The sequence below is a fragment of the Rutilus rutilus genome, assembly GCF_951802725.1.
Source record: "Rutilus rutilus genome assembly, chromosome: 10".
NCBI lineage: Eukaryota > Metazoa > Chordata > Actinopteri > Cypriniformes > Leuciscidae > Rutilus > Rutilus rutilus.
The window spans coordinates 14,164,956-14,192,633 of record NC_140215.1 but is presented as its reverse complement, the minus strand read 5'-3'; the positions used below and the strand labels follow the sequence as shown (position 1 = coordinate 14,192,633).

The window sequence follows — 27,678 nt, the reverse complement described above, 5'->3', positions numbered from 1 at the left end:
GCTTTTGTAATAAGACAGTTGTGTGCAATTTTTGCTCTGGTGATGATAATGTCCATGAGCTGATATGTACAAAGACTATTTCCTACTGTAAATCACACACTCGTAGGCACAAACATCAGGACTTGGTAAAAAAACAACAACATTGGCTTACGATTGGCAGGTGTGTCTCAGACTTATCTTCACATCTTCAGACTCTTTCATTACACTCTAATACATACACACAAATGCACACTGATGTAATCTAACAAACTCTGAAAATGCAGAACAAGGCACTGGACACCGAGAAACTGGCACATTGTGGACAAAGGCAAACAGATAAACAGTGGTTTACATTTTCATTTAGAATTTTCTGGAAAGTTTCTGACCAGCAACATCATCTTCACTAAAAGCTCTTTATCTTTTGAAGCAAAATGGATTCAAATTTGAAAGCAAATAAACACTCTTTCTGAGATCCCCCAAAAGCATGTTAGAAATCTGTTTTAAAAGGATTAATTTTCAACCAGTGCAAAAGAAAGGAAAGAAAAAAGGGTAGGTTACTCATAGTTCTGGATTCAATGTTAAATTAATAGTTAACCCCAAAATGCAATTTCTGTCATTATTTACTCCCACTCATGTCACTACAAACCCCGGTGTTGTTTTTCTGTTCATGGAGCACAAAAGGAGAAGTCTTCTAAAGCCCTACAATAATTTTGAGAGAGGAAGAGACTGAAATTTAAGTCATTATTGACTGATAACTTTTGTGACTTTATCAGTGAGGTCACCGGATCAGTTCAATTAGTGAACAAATCATTCTTTTGAACTGGTTATTTTCAATGAATTGGTTGATTTGATTCACAAAACAAACTAAATGATTTGTTTTCATGATTCAGTTCTTGAGTTCAATTCACTAACGCAATGATCCAGTACCAACAGCTCACTGAAGAGGAGCTCTTTCTCAGACAAAGCTTTCATTTGAATTCAGAAGACTTGGAATACAGTACATAGTTCTTTTTGGAGGTATTTCTGTCATTTTTGGAGCTGTATGGAAAGAGACACATTTAGGTTTTTAACAACATGAGTAAATAATGACAGAAATTTTATTTAGGGATGAACTATTCCTATTTACTGCTATACATAAGTGCATACAATTGTAGTACCATTGTTATCTAAATGTAAATAAATATTGGTACAGGCTTGAAAACATCCTGGTTCACATAACATGCCATGTCCTCTCACTAGAATCTAAAATTCAACCTGAATAGAAGTATTATTTGAACACTGTCTCTATGTCTGAGAAGGAACTGAGTGACAAAGTGTCACTCTCCAAAAGCGTCAGACTTAAGATTAGACCATCAAGGCCTAGAAATCTACTTAGATCTATAGCATAAAAATGCTCTTCTTTACAATATAAATCTCAAGAGCCTTCTATTCACAATGTGTCAAATTCAATGTGTAAAGTACAACTGGTGTACGATCTGGACAATGGAAAACTTGCATTGGATTTTCATCACATTACAATGGGTTTTATGGACTTGCAGTCAAAAGGCTGGAATACACTACACAACTTTTCAAATCTAAACAGATTTTAAAACATAGGCGTCATACGCTTGCAGACTTTGTAGATGGTTACAGAGAAACACTGGGCATTAAAATGAGGATCACACACACTTGCTAGATTTTAAAGTCACTCCGAACACAAACTCATAAAGACACATGCGCCTTGTTGGGAGATGAATGACAAATGAAAACAATGTGCTGTAAAATGGGTTCAAAATATCAAACATGTTTGATATTCTCAGACTGGATGGAATCTTATGGTGGATTCCATTTAAGTGGGAAGTTCCAAGTTCCAAGTAGGAACTTTTAAGTGGAATGCCCCCTCAAGTCAGAGTTGCAAGTGGGAAAATCTGGGAAACCGCAACAACCCTGACTTCAGAATCCAATATGGCGGCTCAGCGCATCAACCATAGTAAAACAGTAATACTATATTGTTTATTTAGCGTGTCTGTTTGTCTGTGTCTCAATAAAGTCAGTTGTCTGTGCCCATCATATACAATGTGATTTTTTGTCAAGTCAAATCTGCACACTGGCTCTGACTTTTGACAAATTGTCCAGACTTAAATCAGCAAAAATCTGTGCCAAAGTCACGTAGTGTATTCCAGCCTTTGCTCTTACAAATAAATACTAGGTGACGTTGATGCAGTGATGGCAATTATTCCCCTGTTGTTTCAAAAATGTGATTTCTTGGTTCTTGATTGGTCCCACAGTGACAACAGGAGTGAAATGACTGTGACCTCACCTTGTGCAGGGTTTGTGCTTTCAAAAGTCCACAGATTAAGACAGACCACGCCACACTATACATTACCGTACTTCAAGCGTGAGAAGTCGGTCAACATTTGGCGATCTCAATCATCCTGTGTTAAAGTGATTAAAATGGCTTTCGAAAAAAATCTCCTGTGCAAACAAGTGTGGCAAAACAAAAGCGTACCAAGTGTACTATGTCATGTTTCATAATCTCTTGTTGTAGAGGCTGCACTCCATAATCAAAAATCTGTACAACTTCTGTAAGGTTCATGACAATATGTGCTTTGAAAACTATGAAGGGCGCCTCTAGGAGGAGCCGGGGTCAAAATGTCTCTGAGTCCGAGTCGTTTTCAGTGGTCGTGCCCTCGCTGGAGGGACCGGAGGGGTCCCTTGGACTGCGGGGGCCTTGGGGACTCTTGGCCTGGCGGGGCAGAGATTTCAGCAGGGCGCCTGGGGAAGGAGTTCCAGAGCTGCAAGGGGAGCAGAAAGGCATCATGGTAGCCAGAATGAGAGCCAGGCAGTCAGCCACTTCCCTGCTGGGAGCGCAAGCCAGAGCAGGGGTGAGACCTGCGTGGAAAGACAGCCAAAGAGCGAAAGAGACAGGATAGCAGAAAGAGGTGAAGGGAGGGACGGAGCAGTGGAACAAAAGGACAGTGGTGGGGAGGTGATTGACGAAAGCGGCATTCCAATAGTGCCTCACTAGTCAGGAAGCCAAACACATGGTTGGGGGGGGCAAAAGGGGACACGCATGACACCGTCAAAGCTTTGAAACACAGCCACTGCTTTGGCAAAAGCTTCTACGGCACTAATAAAAGAAGACTGGCACAGACAGATGCACATACACTGACAATCTACGCATGAACAAAATCTGCTGAGATTTCAGACGCACCATTCTCATCTAGTACTTGAACGCTGGCCCCACGAGAGAGCAGCTCTTGCACTGTCTGCTTCATCCCGCTGCGAGCAGCCAAATGGAGAGGTCTGAGAGAGTGAATGAGAAACAAGTGAGGATCAATTGCTGCTTTATTAATATATAAGAGCATGGTGCTGCTAGCAACGTCAAGGTCACAGGTTCGATTGCCTGGGAATCCATGAACTGATCAAATGTATTCCTTCAACGCAATGCAAGTCGCTTTGGATAAAAGCAACTACGAAATGCATAGATGTAAACATAATATGTAATGTAATGCGGAAGGGAACTCACGTTTGCAGTGCAGCGTTTGTAGCAACGAGGGCAGATTCTGGAATTTTTCCAAGAATGAGCAATGCACATTCCTCCATTCCCTGGAAAAAAGCAGACAGAACAAGAAAATCATCTTTAGAAGACATCAGGTAATGGATTAACAAAAACATTCAAAAATACTGTCTGCAATGGTTGTTTTCATATCTGGCATCATTTTTTGTTTCATAGTAATAATAAATATTAGTAATATTAATGGAAACCCCATGAGAACTGTCATACATACATTACAAATTTCAAAAAATTGTCCTGTTTTTAAGAAGGCCAAATTATTAAATACAAATTAAATATGATTTTGGAGTGAGTAGATAATATAAAAAAGTTTGATGTTAATTTACAAATTTTTTCCCATGAAAAATCTATAGTAAAAGTTGCATTAAAAATGCTAAAATATGATTTTAACATCAAATAAAGCTTAAGATAAATTTGCACAAATGGGACCATTCCCAGAGAATGACAGCCATATAATGAAACCAATAATGCCAGGCCTGGGATTTGATATGATTTATGTTCAAAGATCACTGCACCACTGCTGAAACTATAGGGTAAAACTATAAAATTATAGGGACTGATGAACCTGGCATGCAATTGGCTCTACTTACATTACTGCAGGCTAGATGAAGTGCTGTATTGCCCTTCTGGTCAGCCAGACTGAGATTCACATTGGCATCAGTAAGCAGAGCTTCTGTTAAAACACATGCCACACTTTGCATGAGTGAGCTCATTTTCATAACGCTTTTATACAAATGAACAGAGGCATAATGCAAAAGAGGAGAAGAAAAACATGGTGAAGAATACATACCTACAACCTCAACTCTTCCTTTCTCTGCTGCCATAATCAGTGCACTGTGCCCTGATTGGTCAACATCATCCACAGATGCATTATGGGCCAGGAGCAACTGAACACAGTCAATGTGCCCAGCGAATGCAGCAGCATGGAGAGGTGTCCTGATAAACCGAGACAACAGTTCTTCTTTAAAATAATTTCCACTGGCTCATGTTTATTATATTTGTTCAAATTTTGGAGCCACTGTAGGTACAATTCTATTATATTATATTATCTCTAGCATAGGACTGTTGCTAACCTGCCCTTGGAGTCTTTGCAAGTTACAATCTTTGATCCCATGGCTTCTAATAAAAGGGTGGCACAAGTCTCATGGTCATTGACCCTGCAAGGCAGAAGATTCAGAAAGTTGAAACGGAGAAGAAAAGTGCAACAGATGACAGAGATGAAGACAATCTCACAGCAGACATACACAGCGCAATGCAGCGGAGTGAAGGGGTTCCCATCAAACTGACGAAAGTCTTTTTGTTCGAGTATGACCTCCACACAGCCTTCGTGACCTATAACACAGACAATGCTAGTCCACCATACTTCAAAAATTGCATTCTGTTTACTCATGATTAAAAGCATATTGTTAAACTCATAATGGAGACTGTTAAAACTAACCATAGTAACAGGCCCAGTGCAAGGGTGTGTATCCCTGGTTGTCTCGCAATGGGGGCATTGGGGGTTCAGAACATGCGATATTGAGCAATTCGCTCAACCAGGATGCGTGACCCCTCGCTGCAGCCATGTGGATCGCTGTCCGACCCCTGGAGTCCCCCAGTACCACCGATGCCTCCAGCTCCAACAGGGACTGAACACATTCCTCCTGTCCACACAAGAGCTGAGAGAGAGAGAGAGAGAGAGAGAGAGAGAGAGAGAGAGAGAGAGAGAGAGAGAGAGAGAGAGAGAGAGAGAGAGAGAGAGAGAGAGAGAGAGAGAGAGAGAGAGAGAGAGAGAGAGAGAGAAATAAATAAATAAATTAATGAATAAAATAACTCATAAGTCATGACAACCAAATAAGAGTACATCTTAAGATATGCTATAGTGTCTGTCTTTATAAACTTTACTCTTATTTTATTTTTTTTATTCAGATAGGATGCATTAAACTGATCAAAAGTGACAGTAAAGGCATTTACAATGTTACAAAATATTTATATTGTAAATGCTATTCTTTCTATTCATTGAGGTATCCTGGAAAATCAGGAAGATCACATTTCCTAAAAAATATTCAGCAGCACAACACCATTTTATTTATTCACCATCACTATTTTAACACCATATTAAAATGATATCTGAAGGATCATGTGACACTGAAGACTGGAGTAATGGCTGCTGAAAATTCAGCTTTGCCATCATAGGAATAAGTTACATTTAAAAAAATGCAAACCTGTTATTTTAAATTTTAATACAGTTTTACAATATTACTGTATTTTTGATCAAATAAATTTTGCATTGGTGAGCATAAGAGACTTATATTTATATATGAAATATATTTTTTAAAATCTCATGACCTCATCAAACTTTTGAACGGCAGTGTGTATAAATTGCAAGGAATCAATATGTCTGGAGTTTGTGCGTCAACCATTAGGCCACTGCTCTAAATGTTTGTATACATTTACTGTAGATTTAGTATTTTATTTTATTAGCATTACTATCAACACCAAAATAAAGTAAAAGTCCTTGCATATCTAGGACTTCAACACAGTTGACAAGATCAGGAAACTCACCCCAGGTGTAGAGCAGTCAGACCCTGATGATCAGTCATGTCTACAGTGGCCTCACGCTCCAACAGAAGAGACACAGCGTCCACATGACCCCCCATTACTGCCAGCATTAGAGGGGTCCTGCAAATACACACAGTATGTGTGTACATTAATGCAATCTCAAGCGCAACAATGTGTGTCTCTCCAGTGCACTTTGATTTCAATTAAACATCACTTCAATCAATCAATAGTCTTCCCATAAGTTCTTAGGCACATTTTTCTATCTTAAAATACAGCTGTTCATAACTGTTGATTTAGTTATGGTCTATAAATTAGTGAGTTGATTCACTTTATTACTAAAGTGTTAGTATGTAGTGTGTTGACTTTTTTTGTTGGCACTCCAATATTTATTTATTGCAGAAAAATAGTTATGTTGTTTTTAATGAATTTAATAGATGCATAGTAATTTTAAAAAATAACTAAATGTAGTTAGTGACTTATGAGTAACTCCTTATTTATTTATTTTTTTAGCTTGAATGTAATTAACTACTTTAGCTTAACACTGTTGATGACACACTCATTCCACTCCAAAATAGTTAATAAACGAATCACTCACTGTCCCTGAGAGTCCGCTGTGTCAACCAGATCTGCATTATCAGAGTCTTCCAGCAGGAGACGCACACATGATGTATGACCATTCATTACTGGAAAGAATCAGTGTATTTAAATTTAAAATTGTAAAAGAAAAATGCACAATTGTGTAATTTCCATCACGCATAGGTGCAATACCTGCAAGGTGGATGGGTGTACGTTCTCGTGTAGTATCTCTGCTTCTCGGCGAGGCCCCGTGGCTCAGAAGTGTGAGAGCGCAGTCGTTGTGGCCCCTGAGGGCAGCAAGGGCCAATGGAGTCCGACCCACCTCATCCCCCTGATCCACCTCGCAGTGACCCTCCAAGAGCACTTCTAGAGCCTGTGCGTGACCATGGTATGCCTGGACACAGACATATGCACTTGTCAACGTGGAAGATTAACTGTCTGAAAATGTCACCAACAAATATTGGTGTTTTATTGCTATCTCAGCAAACAAAAATATGTTCTAAAAACATTTAGCTAATGTTCCTATTAAGTTATTTCTGAATGTTCTCTGAACGTTTAAAACATCAAGTTTTTTTAAATGGTTTGAATGTTAAGGGAAAATTTCGTTTGATCATTTTGCAAAAAATATGGGAACATTCTGTAAGCATTCTTTAACTTTTAAAGTTAATAATATATATATAATAATAATAATAATAATAATGTTTGTCCATAACTTTGAGAGAACCTTGCTAGAACGTAATCCAAAGTTCTGAGAACATTCCCTGTCAGCTGGGATGCCATTATTAAGGTGTTTTGTTTTTAGCATGTTGCTATGTGGATTTTCTTGGAATCTACTAGGTGGTCAGATGGGTTTCTTTAAATCAATAACACTATGAACGATAGCCATTGAGATGCTTGTTAGAGAGAGAGAGAGAGAGAGAGAGAGAGAGAGAGAGAGAGAGAGAGAAGAGAGAGAGAGAGAGAGAGAGAGAGAGAGAGAGAGAGAGAGAGAGAGAGAGAGAGAGAGAGAGAGAGGGTCAAACAATACTGCTATTTGTCTGAACAATGGACAAAGGGGGTAATAATTAGCTTAAATGCATGCATTGTTTTTGGGTATATATATATATATATATATATATATATATATATATATATATAACACTGCTTAATCAGCTTCATTTACAATAAATTGGAGGTAATGTGTAGCCTGGGTTTCCCCATGCTGCCTTGCGCGCAGCGCGATTTTATTCACGCTGCTAGGCAGCCTGGACACCATGGACCAGATTTTCCCCTCAAAAAGGGAACCAATCACAGAACGGGGAGGGAGCAGCAAGATGACGCCGTCTATGCGACACACCGAAGCAGTTTGTTTATATCTATGGATCCAACATGGCATTAGACACGAAATGACCTTTCGATGCAGCCTTAGATAGTGTTCTAAGTAGTTTAGACGGCAATATTCGCTGAACGCCATCGTGTACACATAAATCTTTGACCCATCGTCTTCTTCCTCGTCGAATTTCTGTCGCTCTACATACGTCATCTGGTATAATTGAAACGATTGGCTATGAGCTACGTACAGGCGCATTTGATAGACATTCGTATCGCCCAATAAACGGCTCTGGGCATTCGTAAACCACGCCTCAAATACGAGAAAATGAACATGTGGTTCCCAGACCACGTCTCAATGAGAAAGAGGTCTGACGTTAGCCAGGCTAGGTAATGTGAACTGTCCTAAAAAATGTGTGTACACTACCATTCAAAAGTTTGGGGTCAGTAAAATAAAAATAAAAAAAATATTTTTTATTCAGCAAGGATGCATTAAATCAAAATTGACAATAGTTACAAAATATATATATATATTTTTCCAATAAATGCTGTTCTTGTGAACGGTAGTGTGAGTGAAAAATGAAAAGGTGCTTGGACTTACAGCCAGATGCAGTGGACTTCTGGTTTGGCTGTTCTCCATCTCATCTGGATGGTTCTCATCTCTGTCCAAAAGCTGAAATCAAATTTGAAAAGTCTGAATTACAGCTGTTCTCAATAAACCTAATTCAAAAACTAATCTAAATTTAATAGGACCACATTAATTCTTGCACTGACAAATTAAACAAATTGCAGGCATTAACACGCATATCATTTTACTACAAACAATGAAACTACAAACTTAATTCATTTGCATATTAGGTTACACATTTAAATCTAGGAAGTGCGCTGAGGCACACACTGGAAATGTTTGTGTCCTCACCAGTTTCAGACAGTGTCTGTGGCCGTACGCTGCAGCGTAGTGAACGGCACTGTAGCCTTGTTTATCTTTAAGTGACGGGCCGGCACCGTGCTGCAACAGGAACTCAAGACACCTACACGCAAATATAAAGATATATTTAACAAACTGGTATAACAAACATATACACATACATACATACATACTTCTATACATAAGTGTGTGTGTGTGTGTGTGTGTGTGTGTGTGTGTGTGTGTGTGTGTGTGTGTGTGTGTGTGTGTGTGTGTGTGTGTGTTTTATATTTATATATATATATATATATATATATATATATATATATATATATATATATATAAATATAAATAAATAAAAACACCCTTTAGCCATGACTTATTCACCATAAATCACAGCCTCTTGTACCTTATTGCTTACATATACAGTATACTATGTTTTAATTACGGTTCAATATTATTGCGCTGTTTTCATTGAAGCAAACACACGCATACATCATTTGCACCGTATAAGCACACAAACGCATACATCACTTGGAGACAGCGCCGTGCGCACACAGAAACATTCAGGAGCACAGAGACTTTTATTAATAAAATAGCTTGGCTACTGAATCGCTACTTTATATTGTTCAGCATCGAGGGGTTACATTGCTGGTTTTAACTCACAGCTTCGTTGTTAACAGAGAAAGACGCCGAACAGACAGGTAATTCACACACGCATCTCTCTCTCTCAATAATTCAAATAAATGCTGTAAAACATTCATTGATATAAATGTAATCTTACGCACCACTTTATCTCTGTGACTGATTCAAAGCGGGCAGAATGCTAGATCTAATGAGCCGTAACTGATGAAAATAACCGTCATTTTTACCCTTCTGGTCAAATATTGCGCTGCAAACATCAATAACAGTTGAGGCAATACACGGCTAGCAGTGCATTAAACATTTTGTACGCACTCCACGGAGGTAAGGCTACCGTATGCATTTATGTGTGTACATTGTATGTATACATGCATGGGATTAAGCATAATTATGTATGTGCTCTACTGTGGAAGTTGAAAAGGGAAAAGTACATTAAGGTTGTCCCAGACAGTAAAATGATGAGGTTACAGATGCGCACAGACACAAATATCCAGTGTTTTTGCATCAGAGCAGCACACGTATAAATGAGGCTGAGCAGACATGGACCAGAGAACTCACAGAGCTGCCTCCTTCTCCCTCTCAGCTTGAACACCGTCACTCTCTGGTTCCAGAACCACACGCCGCCTTCAGAGAAAACATGTACACAAGGTCACTTCTCCTACAATAAATCGAATATTTGTTTTAAATATATATATATATAAAAAAAAAAAAAAGCATCAGTTAAACACAATATAATTATATTGTGTTTAACTGATGCTTTTTTTTTTTTTTTTTTACAATATTAAATGTGATCAGGCATGTGATCAGCTTAAGACAGCAATTAATATCTTAATTGACCCCCCTTAATTGAAAATGCCCCCCTCCCCCCACGTAAAATAAAAAATCCAGTATTTATAATAATCACTATAATAATAGATTATCATAGCTTTAAGGTCGGAAAATACGGAAATCCGTATCCATATGGAAAAATAACATCCCTGTTAATTCATTATAAAAATCACACATATTTGTAATTAATAATAATAATTTTAAAAAGTTTACATATTTATATAAATATAATATATAATTTAATCATTTATATCGGTGCAATAAAACTGGGGTATCTTAGTATAAAAAAACAAGGTTATACAAACTTTATTTTAAGATGTCTGTGTTAAAGTGTAATTATACATTTAATTACCGAGTAGTAATAACTACATGTAACGTGTAATAAGGACACTGTAAAATAAAGTGTTACCAAAATTAAACTTTATTAATTCAAATGTTTCTATGGTACAATGTCAGAAACTACAGTTACCAACTCATTAACAATTTTTTTGTGCCAGTGAAATCTGGCAGCTAATCTACTTAAATTAAGCACAAAGGTGTTTCCGTAACTTGACGCTGAACCCCTGTCTTGGCACATAAACTATCCCAATGACATGAGACTTAAAAATAGCCTGTGGTTGCCATGGTAACATAGATATATGCGTTACTGTAGCTGCAAGCAGTCTATAGAGATGGGGACTGGCAGTGCACTCGATTTCACCTGCTGTTAGACTACAGCTGCTGTTGTCTACATCATTTAATTGTGTTAGACATGCATCAATTACATGTTGTTTGGCCACAACTAGCTCCATTTGTGCACTGTAAAAAAAAAAAATGATGTGGGGATGTTTTGACCCCCAAGAACCCACAAGAACAAACTATGATTAGGGTGAAGGATGATTTAGACTGATGAGCTGCAGGTTTTTTGCATTCAAACATTTCTGAATATCAGGCCCCAAAGAGCTCCCATTATAAGTCTATTACTGAAAACGCAATATTTGCCAAATCCATTTTTTAACTGAATCTTGAAGGAGGAAATCACAGATGTGGCTGTTTGTGTAAATGTGTATACCTCCTGTCCAGATCAGAAGCAGCAGCGTAGTGCACAGCAGAGCGCCCCCAATGGTCAGTGGCATTAATGCAGGTACCGCAGGACACCAGAGTCTCCAAGCACTGAAAGTGTCGACTAGCTGCCGCATAGTGGAGAGGGGTCCTGTCAACAGCCATAATAAAAGAGAGAGTTCAAATAAAGTTGACAAAATTTGAGTATGATATAAAAGTTTAGAGTACAAAAAAATGTGTACAAAGGGAATGATATAATTTAATGTGTGCAGTGATAGTTGTACAAAGCTTGAGATTTGAGTTAAATTTTGCACTTACTACTCTTCCTGAAAAATTATTTAATCTTCACCTATCATATGACAATGAAACTTATAATATATGACTTAAAACTTATTTATAAAATGATCAAGTTAAAAATGCTATGAAATCTGAACGTCGTTAAATTTTTACTGTATTCCAAAAATAAGAGTTTTCCTTTAAGCCGACATTTTAAAATACTTGAAAAAAATAGTTTTTTGTCTAAATGCAATTCAAATATTTAATTATTATTAATGCTTAATAAAAAAAATGATTTTTTTAATGATTTTAGAAAATATTAAATGTTCCCCTTTAATGCAATGAATACCGCAGATGTTGTATTGTCTATGTAGAAGATTCAGTACTTTAACTGCAGCTGAAGTGAGCACAGGCATGAAAAGTGAATGAGCAATTATCCTGATGTACATGTCTCATATTTACCCATAACTCACCTTCCATGTTTGTCCCTGTGGTTATGATCAGCTCCACTGCTAAGTAGTAGCTTCACACATTCCACATTACTGAGAGAGAGAGAGAGTGAGAGAGGTCAAACAATACTGCTATTTGTCTGAACAATGGACAACGGGGTAAATATTAGTTTTGATATTGTATTCATGCATTTTTAGGTATTGTTTTTGGGTATATAGAACACTGCTCAATCAGCTTCATTTACAATAAATTGTAGGTAATGTGAACAGTCCTAAGAAATGTGTGTACACTACCATTCAAAAGTTTGGGGTCAGTAAGATGTAAATGCTGTTCTTGTGAACGGTAGTGTAAGTGAAAAGTGAAAAGGTGTTTAGACTTATATTAATTTAATAATTAGTTTTGATATTGTATTCATGCATTTTTAGGTATTGTTTTTGGGTATATATAACTTAAAGACTTCTACATTTTGTATCACATTCCACATAATATAATTGCACTTACAAAAGAAGGTCCAATCAGAAACAGAATAAGGAACTAGACAGACCTCTTGAAGAAAAACAAAAGGAAGAAATAGCAATGCTCAATATGGCAGATCAAGGCTGCGTTTACTTGATCAAAAATACAGAAAAAAAAAAAAACAGTAATATTGTGAAATATTATTACAACTTAAAATAATAGTTTTCTATTTGAATATACTTTAAAAAATAATTTATTCCTGTGATGCAAAGCTGAATTTTCAGCATCATTACTCCAGTCTTCAGTGTCACATGTGACATCCAGTCTATCACATGATCCTTTAGAAACCATTGTAATATTCTGATTTATTATGAGTGTTGGAAACAGTTCTGCTGCCTAATATATTTGATGAATAAAAGGTTAAAAATAACTGCATTTATTCAAAATAAAAAATATTTTCTAATAATATAAATCTTCTTTACTATCACTTTTTATCAGTTTAACACATCCTTGCTGAATAAAAGTATTGATTTATTTAAAAAAATAAATAAAATACTGACCCCAAATTACTGACCAGTAGTGTATATTGTTGTTACAAAAGATTTCTATTTTTAAAAAATTGCTTTTTTTTTTTTTTTTTTTACTTTTTATTCATCAAAGTATCCTAAAAAAGTATCACAGGTTATGAAAAAATATTAAGCAGCAGAACTGTTTCCAACTTTGATAAAGAATCATCATATTAGAATGATTTCTAAAGGATCATGTGATAGACTGGAGTAACGATCCTGAAAATTCAGCTTTGCATCACAGAAATAAATGATAATTTAAAGTATAATAAATTGAAAACCAATTATTTTAAATTGTAATAATATATCATAATATTCCTTTTTTTTCTGTATTTTTGATCAAATAAATGCAGGCTTGATGAGCAGAAGAAACTTCTTTCAAAAACATTAAAAATAGTAATATTTCCAAACTTTTGACCTGTACTGTATACCTTTTTTAATTTCAGCTAAGCTAAGTTTATTATATATTTTTTTTCAGACTGGATAAGAGATTGTTTCTTCCTATTTATTGCATTTTTGAAATGTTTTTGAAAAGTAAGCTTAGCTAACACCAGCACAACACCTGATCACATCTTATTAGACATGTATTTTTTTCCACATTTAACAGGGCTGCTATGGACAGACAGACTCACCCGCCCGCAGCCGCAGCGTGTAGACATGTCCTCCCAAGGTTGTCTGGTGTATCGATTTGATAGCCTGCAGACAGGACCGAGTCATTATTGAGAGGGCACATTATGCTATACCTCCGTCCTGTAGAGGAATGACAAGATGGGGAGGAAGGATGCAGTGCCCCCACAATCAGACGCAGACAGTCACAGTGTCAGACCGCAGGAGGGGGAAAGAATGAAATGGGGAAAAAGGAGTCCAAAAAGAGACAATGTGAGAGAAAGAGAGACAGAGAGAGAAAGTATGTTAGCGCAGGAAAAACAAAGACAGTGCACAAAGGAAACACAAGACAAACACACATCGCTCACACAGGTGAGAACACAAATGTGTGCAATCAAACAGAATGATTTAAAAGTACAGATATACAGCATCTACATTCAATCTCATGTTTCCTCTACAACAATCCCATGATTAAGAGTCCAAGTTAAGCAAGCACACAGAAATTAGGGCATTCCAGACTTCAGCAGAGACATGAGGAAAAATTCATGCCAATCATTTCAGAGACAAAATATCTTTAACTCACAGAATAAACCTTATTACATAAAGAAGAACAGCATTTAACACAAAGAGTAGTATGAAGCATTTCTTTAAAGAGGAGGGTTGTCTGAGTCACATCAATTTGAGGGGTACCTCTTGGTTCAGTACTTGGTCCCCTCTTGTATCTCAATATAGACAACAACACTATATGAACAAAAGTATGCGTGATTACTGATTATTTCATTTCAAAATCATGGGCATCAATATGGATTTGGTCCTCCCTTTGCTGTTTTCTGGGAAGGTTACCAAAATACAAAACAGGCCCTTAATAACGAGTGCTCAAAGTCTCCCAGACCTGGTGTGATATGTGGTCAATGACATTAAATCTAACACCTTTGCAAATAATTTTATTCTGAAAGGATTAATTATTTTATTCAAATCATCAAATTGATTGAAAGTGACAGTAAAGACATTTCAGTCATGACAACTCTCGGACTGTTCGGCATGGTAATGGGTATGACAATGATGATTTGCTATTCCGCCAGATCTGCTACTCTGCAAGTAAGACATGCTGCTGCTATACAATATTGCGTACATGAATTACCCATAGCAGATCTATACAAATGGAGCTGGGGAAGGTGGAGGTTTCTGAAAGCATGCTGCAACTTGGTTGGTGCTCAACCTGTGAGCTCATTGGTTACTGATACAGCAGGAACCAATCAGCAGTGCCATATAGAGAATGATGTGATTGCAAGCAGGTTGAGTTAAGGACCTATCATCTACAGTTTCATGACAGAGCTTTGTATTTATGTTTCAAAATATTTATATTTCAAATAAATGCTGTTCTTTTGAATGTTCTATTCATCAAGCAATCAAGATTTTTTTTTTTTTGATAATAATAAGAATTATTTATAATAAGCATACACTGAAGACTGGAGTAATGGCTGCTGAAAATTCAGCTTTGTCATGACAGGTATACATTACATTTTAAAATATATTCAAATAGAATATATCTTATCAATTGTAATAAGATTAAACAACATTACTTTTTTTACTCTATTTGATCATATACATGCAGACTTGGTGAGTATAAGAGACTTCTTTCAGTAGAGTAAAGTAAAGTCCTATAGAAAGAACAGGAAATAATGGGGAGAAGTAAAAGGAATGGGATCAGGAAATGTCCAGAGTCAGATTCAAACTTGCATTTTCTGCTTGAGCTTAATGTGTACATTACAAGCACATTTTAAGCAAAAATGGTTTCCGCTAGGTTTACATTGTTATATTAATGCAGTGCAACTAGTGTGATTTGGTGGCATAGTTAGTACCTGAGGAGAGGAGTTTCCGGCAGCAGTCGGCATGAGCATTCAGAGCGGCCAGATGCAAGGGGAACATGCCGTGAACCCCTCTTCTGCAGAAGAATATAGGGGAGAATGAAAGAGTCTATCAGAGACAACAAGTTATGATGCTTTACCAATATTTTTAACAGAGATCCAAATGCAGAGTCAAACCTGGTGCAGTCAGCTCCACTCGTGATCAGAGTGTTTATTAAAAGTTCATGGCCGTATCGAGCAGCAACGTGCAGCGGAGTGTTTCCATCCTTATCAACACAGTCAATCTCTCCACCTGTATCAAAAACACACAACTGTACTCACAATGCACCTGCAAATCAGTGCATATCAAAATCAAATGCAGTTTAGATTCAGACATTTTAGGGGCCATACACACAGAACCTTTTCCATTCCACTGAGCTAATTTTCCATTCTTTTTCTATGTAAACACATGGTAGACAGACGTGTTTGGCCGTTGAACTTGTCTTGCTTTTTTTTGCAGATTCTTGTGCATGACATGGCATTCTAAAAATGAGATCCTCAAGTTAAAAGAAGTTCATATTTTAAAAAACGTGTCTCTAGACCTTGCCTTTTTACCACTGACATGTGTCTCTCATTTTAACTGCAAAAATGCATTCTGTGTGAATGGTCCTTCAGCCGGCTAAAAAACAGCTTTACCGTTTTGGATGAGCGTCTGGGAGCGTGTGAATCGTCCGTGCACTGCCGTCAGATGAAGAGGGCTTTTCCCATCTCGACTCTGAGGAAACATCACAAAATGTTTATTAGCATACAGCACACAGGATTTGGACGGTCTGTCTATATTTAGTCCAAGTTGGGCATACCTGGACATTGACATCAGCTCCACTGTTGACCAGGAACTCCAGACACAGGGCACCATGGGTGGACGCAGCAGCAAAGTGGAGAGGTGTGAAGCCCTTGTTATTTGGCTGACAAACATTAGCACCATAGTCGATCAGCTCGCTGACCACTGCGTCCTGTCCATTAAAACACGCCACATGCAGCGCTGTGTTCCCAAAGGCATTGGCTTCATCTATCTACGAGTGAAGCATACAGTGTAATGGTCAGTCCAATGACCCAATGGTCTCTTACCTATATGTATCTATTTGCATCCTATAGTACCTCTACAGCCAGGCTAAGCAGATGTTTCACCACAGCGATCTGACCGTTGGAAGCAGCAGCATGGAGAGGTGTGTATCCCCTCTTGTCCTTGCAGCTGATCTCGGCCCCTTGACTCACCAATAAACACACTACATCTAAGTGACCTGCAAGAGTATAGAGAGGAGCTCATGAACACATAAACACAGATATAGCAAATTAAACAGATCACCCAAAAAAGAAAAATCTGTTATTAGTTACTCTCCATCATGTCATTTCAAACCCGATTCTGTGGAACACAGAAGGAGATGTTTTCCAGAATGTTGACTTCTTTCCATAAAACAAAATCAGAAAGTGACTAAGGTCTGTAAAACTCGGAAAAGGACAAAAACCACAATAAAAGCTCTATAAACTAGTCCATTCGACTTGTGCACAACATAATATAAGTCTTCTGAAGCAATGCCATTGTTTGAGGGAAAACCAATATGACTGTTCGCAAGTGCTAATTTCTTTTTGAAGACTTGGAATATTGCACATAATTCGCATTTTTGGGTGTGCGTCGATACTGACTAGTAATGATATCTCAATATTTTGGGGGGATTTTGTTGATAACGACAATTAGACAACATTTGGCCTGACGTGGAAAACTGACTCCCAAAGATTTTCATTTTCATAATATTGCAGTGAGAGAGTAAACTGTGTTTAGTTCACAGCAGTAACAGAAATTATAAAGGGTCAATATTTGACCCTTTTTTGACCCCATCTTTTATGCCAAATTCTTATATTAAATTAATAAATTCAATTAGAATAATAAGGCACTATAGGTCATTACCAATCATATGAAACCAATATCAACAAAATGCAATTCCGCACAGCAGAGATGCCACAGAAACTGCATCTGAAGTGGCATTTGAATGATTCGTTAGAAAAGGCTGATTCATTCTAAAATGAAACAAGTGACTGTCTTTATGAATGGGTTATTCACTTAAATGATTCGTTCAGTAACGAAAGGCTGCTGTGTATGTTTGGAGACCTCCAAGAATTCTGCTTCGAACTAGTTTAAAAAAAAATTCATTCTAACTGCATTCTAACAACAATTACACTATAGTTAGTATGAAAGTAGTATGGACTACTTGAGTGGTGATTTTATGCCCTTTTTGGAGCTTATCAGCCCCCTCGTAACTATTTTTCACATTTGTATGGAAGAGAGCAGCATGAACATCTCCTTTTGTGTCCCAATGAAAACAAAAGAAAACAAGGGCATACATGTCACAGTTTTTATAGGACCTTTCCCTCACCCATATATGCTGCCCAGTGCAGTGCACGGCAGTCTTTCTTATCAAAGGCGTTGATGTTGGCACCCTTGGCCAGGAGAAGGCTAACCATCTGAAGATAGAGAGAAAGGAAATTGAATAACAGTGACAAGACTGAGATGGAGAAATGGAGGAGAGAATGCATAAAGCATGAGCCAATAATGCACCAGTAATTATGGGTCTCCTGATGCTCTTATTGTGTGCTGCGTGTTTGTGTCACAATTTATATAATGACTTTCTAAACCATTCTGCATTGTTGAGAGCTCAATAAACGTCACTCTATGTTGACAATGCAGTGTGGGAAGTATTTAGCAGCAGCAGCACCCTCACAATTTTTTTTATTATTATTAGTGTGCTATTAGTAATAATTTCAGTCTACTTTTTATGTACTTCTCAGAAATATACTTAAAATTGCACTTAAGTATACTTGACTTATACTGACTTATACTAATATTAGGCCAATTCTCGTACTCAATATTTTTATTGAGATGTGCTTAAAAGTATACTTTGTTTGTAGTTGTGTTTACTCTTTTGATTGAGTAGCCTACTAAATACTTTTGTTTTACATACTGTCTTATAAACTTACATTGTTTGAAAATATTGATATAAAAAAAAAACTGATATGTTCCTAATTCGGAGTATGTGAAATTTTGTGTAGCCTAGTCCACAGGTAGTGTACATAGGACTTTACTTCAAATCTACCGTCCCCACCATTGACTGAATTCTCCAGCTATCCATGTTTTCACTGTTATTTGGTGAGGGGCGCTATTACGCATCTTCTGAATAGTACAGAATCTCTGAATCAAAACACAGGTGAAGAAGAAGCAGAAACAATTGATAGAAGATTGCTTACGAAAATCCTCAAATGCGATCATCAAACATTAAACACCCAAATAGGATACCCATTTAGGAACATAGTAGTATACTTAAAGTGCAAGAATAATATATAAATAGTAAACTATAAGTATGATGTTATGTTCACTTAAAGAAAACTTGCAAGCATATTTGCAGTATAAAACTAATAAACTAGCAGTTTACTGAGAGTATACTTCAGCGTCTACATTCATAAACTAAAAATGTGCTACACGTATATGACTAGTAAACTATCAGTATACCATTACCTATATGTTCACTTGTAGTATATTTGCAGTATAATTGAAAAACTTAGTTGTAAACTAGTTGTGTACTCAAAGTTTACTACTGTTACACAAAGTATACTTTTATACACTAAAAAGTGGGCCAATGTAGTCCCAAGTAGTATTGAAGTACAAGTATACTTTTAGTACATTGATATTAGTATACTTAATACATAAAGTATACTTAAAATACACTTGAACTTTACTTAAGTATACTTAATAAATGAACTTGAAGTATACTTATTTTTTGTAAGGGCGGGCAAGTGACTTTGTATCTAAAAGTCAATTGCCCAGTTGGAGCGTCACTGCCTCAGTCCTTTGGACTTGCAACACATTGCGTTAAACTGTACCAAAATAAAATATGATCTAATTCTGTATTGCTATGAATTAAGCAAAAATATTTAGTCTCGGCTTGCAATACCTCCGTGTGTCCATTGAGGGCAGCGTGGTGTAGGGCGGTGCGTCCCCCGCGATCTGAAACATTGACGCTGCTCAGGAGCGGGATGATGACTTCAGCACAGCGCAGGGCCTTGTTGGCGGATGCGACATGCAGCGGAGTCTGCCAGTTCTTGTCCCGTGCATTAACATCGGCAGAATGACGGATCAACACGCGAACGGCCTCCTAGATTTGTGCAAAAGAAAACGATTGCCACAGCTGTAGAAGTATTTTGACCAATCAGCATCCAGGGTTGGAAAAAAACCCTTTTGTAATCACACAAGAGTTGCTGCATATGAATAGCATTGTTTTAAAGGCATCCTGGCACGTGACAACATCCCACAGCAGCTGTTTCTCATTCAAATATGTTTAAAAACTAAGCCCACCTCGCTACGTGATGCCACTGCCCTGTGGAGTGGAGTCAACCACATGTTGTCTTTGGCATTGACCCGAGCCCCTAAAATGAAGTGGTACAAGACACATTAAACAATGAGAACTACAATAAATATAAAGATTCTCTGGATTTTTTAAAGGAATAGTCCACCCAAATGTTTAAATTCTATCATCATTTACTATATAATAGTAATACAAGACACGGGTTTGGAAAGGTACTTTTGGGTGAACTATTCCTTATTGCTTTTGAACATGCATTTATTATTATATGAGATGCTGTAAAGCTACAATGGAATGGAGGTGGGGAAGGAAAGGAGGGAGAGAGAAAAAGAGCAGTTTTACCTGACACAATGAGGAGATCTGTGATCTCAGCATCTCCGAGGAAGGCTGCTGCATGAAGGGGGGCACGCTTATCAGGGTCCTGAGAGAGAAAAACAAAAACAAAAACCGAGTGAGACACATCTAAAAAGAAAGTGGGAAGATGATGTTAAAAATTAACTACATGTACTTTTACTACATGTCTGTGAGCTTTGAACCTCTCTATATGCTAGTGTATTCTCAAAAGTTCACACACATTTAGAAATTACAGTCTTCCTCTACCAGGAATAAATATTTATGACTGTTGTTCAAAAGTTTGGGGTCTGTACGATTTTTTAAATGTTTTTGATGTCCAATGATCACCAAGGCTGCATTTATCCGATCAAAAATAAAGTTAAAAAAGTAATATTGTGAGATATTATTACAATTTAAAATTACTGTTTTAATATATTTTAAACTAATTTATTCCTGTGATGGCAAAGCTGAATTTTCAGCAGTCATTACTACAGTATTCAGAGTCACATGATCCTTCCGAAAATGCTGATTTGGTGCTCAAGAAACATATCTTATTATTTATTATTATTATTATTAAAATGGTTTTTGAAAACAGTTGTGCTACTTCATTTTTCAGGATTTTTTAATGAATGAAAAGTTCAAAAGAACACAACAAATCTTTTTTTTTAAGGCATCATTGATGTCTTTACTGTCTTTACAATCTTTACTGTTTTTACTTTACTGGTTTCTAGTAATCCTGAAGACCTTGATTAGCTGGTCCATGTGTGTTTAATTAGGGTTGGACCTAAACTCTGCCGGACAGTGACCCTCCAGGAACTAAGTTTGACACCCCTGGTTTAAATGGTAGTGTATCTTGCGCTTAGAGGTGTATATTTTTTTGTGTCCAATAAAATGGACAAAATATCCCTTTAATACCATCTATAACCACATAGCAAGAGCGAGCATTGGCTATCGGCTAATAAAAAAAAAGGATAGGCTAAACCATTCTGTGTGTCTTACCCTAACTTCCTGTTTCAATTGGAAATCTACACCAGCGCTAGAAAGACTGAGTCATACTAACCAGACTCATGTGACCTATACAGTACATTCCAGTATTTTTAAACCTCAAAATATTGTACATTTTCAAAAGTCCCATTGCGGACTGCAAAGCTTTCACGGAAAATTGGACATAGACTTGATCACTTCTAAAATGAATATGCTGACTGGGGGGTCAATGCAAGGGATCCACAACAAAGAAGCACTGACTGGCTCTCTTCAATCACTAAAGGGGACGTCAGTGTGTACTAATGTGCTCACACACTTGTGGTGGTGACATCTCAACGTGTGTATTGTCTGAACCTGTTTGCACATGCAGCCTAAAATCATGACTTTGGTCCAGCGGCTCTTTTAAAAAAAACATTCAGACAGCGAGCTAATTCTTGCTGGAGCCATTAGGGCGGACACAGATAGACAAGCAGAATAAATAAATATTCTGGAAGAAGAATGGCCTTGAAAACTGTTTTGTGTCCTGTTGCCTTTACTGAGACAAATGTATATAAATCTCTGGCTGTTTTCCATGGGGTTTCTCAACTATTGTGCTGCAGGGAACAAAGAGATGATATATAGTCATGTGAGAAGAAGAACAGAAGAAACTGATTCATACCAGTGCATTGATGTCTTCAGATTTACATATGAGCATACGAATCTCATCGGGATCTCCATTAAAGATGGCTTGGATGAGGGGTGGCTGTGAAAAACAAGAGATTATTTAAAAATGTTATTAAAGAATAAAATCGTGAAGCATTGGTTTGAAATTAACTTGGTTGCTATATTGACTATAGATATACGATTGACGATTCATACATTGCGACACTAGTCCTGACGATAGACTGACCTTCCAGTTGTGACTGCACCTTTAAGGTTACAAATTTAAACAAATCCCAAATGCTAGCAACCACCCATAACACCCAAGGACACCGCCTACTAATGCCCCAGCAACCACATAGGAACACACTAAAAACCACTCAGAACTGCTTCGTATCATACAGCAACAAACCTTGCAACCACCAATACATTGTGGCAGCAGGTTATGCAATGGTAAGTGTTGCATTTTTTTCCAAGAAAAAGTGGTCATCTAGAATATATTTATGTTAATTAAACAAACCCAATGTTTGGAATAACTTAAAAAAAGTTTGTCATTCAGAATCAGTTAAATAAGTTCTTCAAATCCGTTTCTCTCAGCACAAATCACTAACCAGACAAGTAGGCTTTGAAACCACACAGTCTCACCATTTCCATAAAATGGCGTCATTACAGGGAGGCCAAATCAGGACCCAAAGAGCCCCAAGGAAGCTTTGCACCACATACTGAATTAAACTCATGTTTCCTTTACATAATTATCACCTTCAATCCTTGTTTATGGAGGGAGACTAAAGACTAAACTGAACCCAAATATATTTATAAACTGTATTTTCCAGCTATTTTCTTGAATTCAAGTGCCAAGTTCCAAACATTAATGGCAGCACAATGAAAAGCATGATAATCTGATGCACGCGTGGGATAAGAGAGGAGAGGTGGTTTGAGCCAAACTTGGCTGCATCTATCCTTCCAGTGTCTCTATCTGCAATAACCCCCACATCTCACTTCCTGTTGCTTTTTTTTTTTCACCTTCTCAGAAGAGACACAGAGGAAGCGTGGAAAGCATTTTCACTTCCGCTATACAACAGAACACATGCAGTCAAGCCAACATGCAAATTTACACACAGGGTGTTTCAGGGCTCAACACTAAGGATGAGGATTGTGTTAATCTCTTATCAGTGTATCAGCATACATTGCAAACCCTAGTATATCAACTGATAGCTGTAAATGGAGTTACATTATGGCTTTTCAAAATATGTTTCTAACAAAAAGCTTCTTTCACTCTTTGACTTTTTCTTTATCATGCACACATACAAACAAACTCGGTGTAGAGACAACAGGAGATGTGTTGTTGAGATCTGCTCTATTTTCAGCTGCAGAAACAGGCCATCTAACACCCACTCACTTCAAACTCATTTCATCATCCATAAAAAAAAAAACGATCTCTGCAGGGCCAATTCGCCACAAGCCATCAGTCATTTCTGTTAGTCATTTCAAGTCACTCAGCTCTCTAAAAAACCAAAGGCAGAACAATTTCATGCATTTTTCTTTTCATGAATCTTATATATATATATATATGTGTGTGTGTGTGTGTGTGTGTGTATATATACGCACACATCGTGTATCGCCTGTGAAAATTGGCCAAATAACAATAAATGTGACCTCACATTTACTGCAAGTTAACCATTTGTCTCAATTCAGTTTCTATTTTCATTCCTCCACAATTTGTTTTATCTGAGACCAAGCTGAAACATCTCCTGAGCGATGAAAGAGCAAAATATGAGCAACTGCACTTTCTAAGAGGATATCATATAAAAAAACAATACCATTAATAATTAGACCACCATTGAACCCCCAAAATTTCTTCTCTTGGTGACATATTTCAATCAGCAAAAAAAAAAAAAAAAAAAAAAATTACATATATATTTATTAAAGTTTGCAAGGCATAAAAAAACACATGCACAAGATCAACAAATGTAAGATTTACAACACAGCACTGGCCCAAAGTCTCTCACACTGGCACCGGGCCATCCTTATTGAGCTCTTTTATGAGAGCATTGACACAGTGTTGAATTCTCTTCACTATGAGATGTTGCCTCTGTCTTGATCGCATACACAAGCACACATCTCATCTCTCCCTTGAAAGAGAACACAACAGCTGGTGACAACAGTGCTGTCTGTGTTGTGGCACCGCAAAGCTTCAGGACGAGATTGCTGAGCGCTGGCACAAGCGCACAATCTGGACGGGGCTCATCACAAATGAGGACATTCCCCGACCTCCCAGCACCACTCCATGCCAAAGCCAAACGCTCCAACACTGAAGCCATTGTTGACATGCATTTGGCTACACGGCCTTCCCCCAACTCCTCGTTCCCATCATCTACCTCTACGCCCAATAAGTGAGCTAAAATTTCTTCTTAGCCAATGAAGGCTTTTGACACTGCAGGTTCTTCTTCGAAACAGCAGAAATGAGGAACTGCCGATGTCTCATTTTAAATGAACTGCAAAACTGAAATCTAGTTCCTTGTGACAGTATTTTTTCCCAGATGTGTAAAGTCACACCATGAAATGGAAATTCACTCAATCTATCTATGAACAATTCATCCATGCATAGGTTTAATTTTTACCTTAAAAATCAAAAACTAATGTATGTCATGAAAAGCATAACACAACCATCTAAAGTCTTAAGCACTGATGAAGTCTAAGCAGTAAACACACTATCCTCTATTTCCTCTCTCTCTGGCTCTCTGAACTTGTGTCATGTAACCCTCTGAGACTACAAAAAAAGCATGAGGGGGGAATGTTGAGATTCAACAACTTCCTGTTCCTTTCCTCTTTGGGGCAAAATATGGAAATCAAACTGTACACAAGACTAAAATGACTGTAAACATTACTGACGCTCCGAACACATTTAGTGTCACATATTAACTTAATGTCATGGGTTTAATGCAAGTTAAACGTTCTAGGGCATGGTGTCAATTACCACACAAAAAAATATTTAAACTTGTGTCTAAGTCTGTAAAAACAAACAAGACATGCGTTTATATTAATGCACTTTAATGCAGACGTCTAAGGGGAAAGGCACTGTGCCAGAATAAACGTTAAAATACCGTTTTTATTGCCACAAGACTTAAACAACTTTACAACATTCTACACTTGAGATGTTCCTCATTTTTAAGCCTCTTTGGTTAAAATGTCTGCTAAATAAATGAATGTAAAATCTAAATGTGTAAAAAGTATTATCCAATCTTTCAACTCTTGTCATGACAGTAAAAAAATAAAAATAATCGACTCCCCTCAGTAAATTATTCCCATACCTACATTTACGCTTTATTTAAGCATAAACGGAAGTACACCAAAGTTCATCCACCTAAAACACTTGTACCACCACTAAAGATTGATTTAGGCCAAGGGTTTTCAAACTTTTTCATACTAAGGACCCCCAAATTACAATAATACCCTTGTGAGGGAACTCATTGATAAATATAAAGGCAACTGTATATGTCTATGTATAAAGATCCATTTACAGTGTGAGGAAAATATTACATTTAATATTATGAAGACAACTAAATTAAAAAAACAGTTTGCCTTTACATCATCATTATACTAAAACAAACTATTAAAATATTTTCTGGAACATATTTACTTGTTATTAAGCTTTTTATTAAGTACACATCTGCGATTAGCACATTACTTTTTTCCACAAATATTTTTTTTTATTAAAAATATTTTGACTGAGAAAAAGTAAAAATTAAATGTATAAAATTACTGCAATTAATGCCATGATTTTTGACCAGTCTTTAGAAAGCTAAATTTTCAATAAAGTGAATGTAAAAAAAAAAAATACATTAAACATACTTAATTAATATCTCAACTGCATTTTGTAAAAGATTACATTTTGTAAAAAATGAATACAGCTCAAATATGAACAAATCAATTAAAGTGCTATATTAAAAATATGATCTGAACACTTCTGCTTTTAAACCCTCTGGAATCTCATTCCATTTTTGTAAATGCATTACTGTACACACAATTTTAGTTTGTTATTACAAATTGAAGGACAAGTCAAGTTGGGGTTATTTTCTGTGGCAATCAACAACATGAAGCTGTCGATAGAGTAACTTGTTTGAATCCGAAACATTCTTTTAACCGTGTAGTGTGCAAAGATTTAGTGCACACTTAGATTATGTCATTCTCACAGCTGAAAAATCTTCTTGACCTTGACATGAAGTCCATGGGGCCCCTGATAGACATCAAGTTGCTTGTTGCAAGGACAACCTCCTAAAACATTTGCAAGTGTCTAGATATAAGGGCATCGCTTGACCGTTAGGGAAATAGGTCTACTCGACACAAAAACTAAACCTTCTCACTTTTTGCCCACCAAATGACACATGATAAACTAACAAACAATTAGCGGAGGTGACTAGTCTCAAAATATGTAACATGTAACTCCAAGTGTGTAATATAGCTTACATAAATATAGCAGCAGTATTCAACATTTCACAGATACAAATGACAATGAATTCAGTCTTTTACTAACTAGGCTGCTAACAAAAAGCATTGTTGGAACCTAAATTACAGCTACTATCACAACAAAGGATCCAGTGAACAATCATGATATTTATGACAAAAAGGAACTTGACTATGAGCTTTAACTGGGTGGAGCTCAACCATATATTGGTACAATACTTACACTACACTAGTTAAAACAGAAAACTGACTAGGTGTGCTGATAATGATATAGGCCTAATGATTTTTATTTTATTTTTTATCTTCTCAAAACCTGGATCGGTGTACAGATTAGATAGATTCATATCAACATCAGCATCACAGCACACTACAGCAGGAAGTTTGTTCTCTCTAGACGAAAGCCGATCATTTTTCTTACACAAGTTATGCAATAAATGTGAACAACGACTTGCACGAATTGCTTAGGATGTTACCGTTTTTGACTTTCAAGGAAGACCTTAATCTTCCAACAAGAATAATGTCGTTTTAGCAAACTGTCAAAATCCTTTTTTTTATATGGCTCACGCAATGCATGTGCTGCACATGCATCATGCAGTTTCTGTAGCAAGCAAATGGAGCATCACATGATGTATTTTATGCATTCATTGAAAATCACATTTAATCATGTGCAAACCCCTCAGTTAGATAAGCTACATGACATCCTCCAATTAAACTGTTCATTTTGCAATCAAAACTATATTGTTAATTCAAAAAACATTGTGCAATTACCTGGTCGACTAGTTTAAGAACAGCCATATCATGTGAAACAGCACATCCAAACTCCTGAAAAGACCTAGAGGTGAGGATTAATCAAATCCAGACGAGCCTGTTCGCTTTTTTTCACGAGAGGATGGTGGTGCACAATGATGTGGCATCAAAAGCTTGCTTCCTGCTTTGCTGTGGATCGCACCCTCCAGGGGCCCGGGGTGATGTGACGGCCGTGGCCGGGTCTGCAGGCGCTATCTTCGGTCAGCGTGAGCAGCTGTGGCCGCTGCCTCACCACCAGCGCTCCGGCGCTCCGGGAAAGAGGAAAAGGGGAGGGAGGAAAGGATGCGAGGGCTGCTGTAAACAATCCGCATTTACAGCAGTGGCAACAACAACGATACCGATTTCAGATATTATATCCCACTCGCTTATGTCCTGCGTTAAGTGTTCATTCGTTATAAGAAAATACAGGAAGTCAGCGTTTTTTGTATGCTTCCCCTTGCTATTTTCGAGATCCTACTAT

General features: G+C 37.2%; 1 protein-coding gene across 3 annotated transcripts; it reads right to left on the bottom strand.

The window, feature by feature from the left end:
• Nucleotides 1-349: 349 nt before the first annotated feature.
• On the bottom strand, nucleotides 350-27,678 carry ankrd44 (ankyrin repeat domain 44). 3 transcript variants are annotated; one of them, XM_084421456.1, is made up of 28 exons: nucleotides 27,180-27,614; nucleotides 21,967-22,050; nucleotides 20,334-20,412; nucleotides 19,985-20,055; nucleotides 19,584-19,784; nucleotides 18,012-18,099; nucleotides 16,738-16,880; nucleotides 16,440-16,652; nucleotides 16,276-16,354; nucleotides 15,778-15,892; nucleotides 15,595-15,677; nucleotides 13,759-13,876; nucleotides 12,128-12,196; nucleotides 11,389-11,529; nucleotides 10,068-10,133; nucleotides 8,880-8,991; nucleotides 8,562-8,633; nucleotides 6,845-7,046; nucleotides 6,672-6,759; nucleotides 6,080-6,196; nucleotides 4,974-5,194; nucleotides 4,780-4,867; nucleotides 4,609-4,692; nucleotides 4,326-4,471; nucleotides 4,126-4,208; nucleotides 3,488-3,567; nucleotides 3,173-3,264; nucleotides 350-2,753 (listed from the first exon to the last, which is right to left on the bottom strand). In XM_084421456.1, exons 1-28 carry the CDS (start codon nucleotides 27,204-27,206, stop codon nucleotides 2,722-2,724), a joined length of 2,994 nt encoding a protein of 997 aa, XP_084277582.1. In that variant the 5' UTR covers nucleotides 27,207-27,614; the 3' UTR covers nucleotides 350-2,721. The 3 variants fall into 3 exon arrangements, with proteins under 3 accessions (XP_084277582.1, XP_084277581.1, XP_084277580.1); XM_084421455.1 differs by having other exon boundaries at nucleotides 2,461-2,850; nucleotides 13,759-13,822; nucleotides 27,180-27,678; XM_084421454.1 differs by having other exon boundaries at nucleotides 2,461-2,850.

Excerpts from the sequence above, each read along its gene's own strand:
- ankrd44 (XM_084421454.1), bottom strand. The coding sequence starts at position 27,206 with ATGGCTGTTCTTAAACTAGTCGACCAG. Across the intron at positions 16,881-18,011 it reads GCACTGGGCAGCATATATGG|GTCACTTAGATGTAGTGTGT; the intron begins GTGAGGGAAAGG and ends ATACTCTTGCAG. Across the intron at positions 3,568-4,125 it reads TTCATCTAGCCTGCAGTAAT|GGAATGGAGGAATGTGCATT; the intron begins GTAAGTAGAGCC and ends GCTTTTTTCCAG.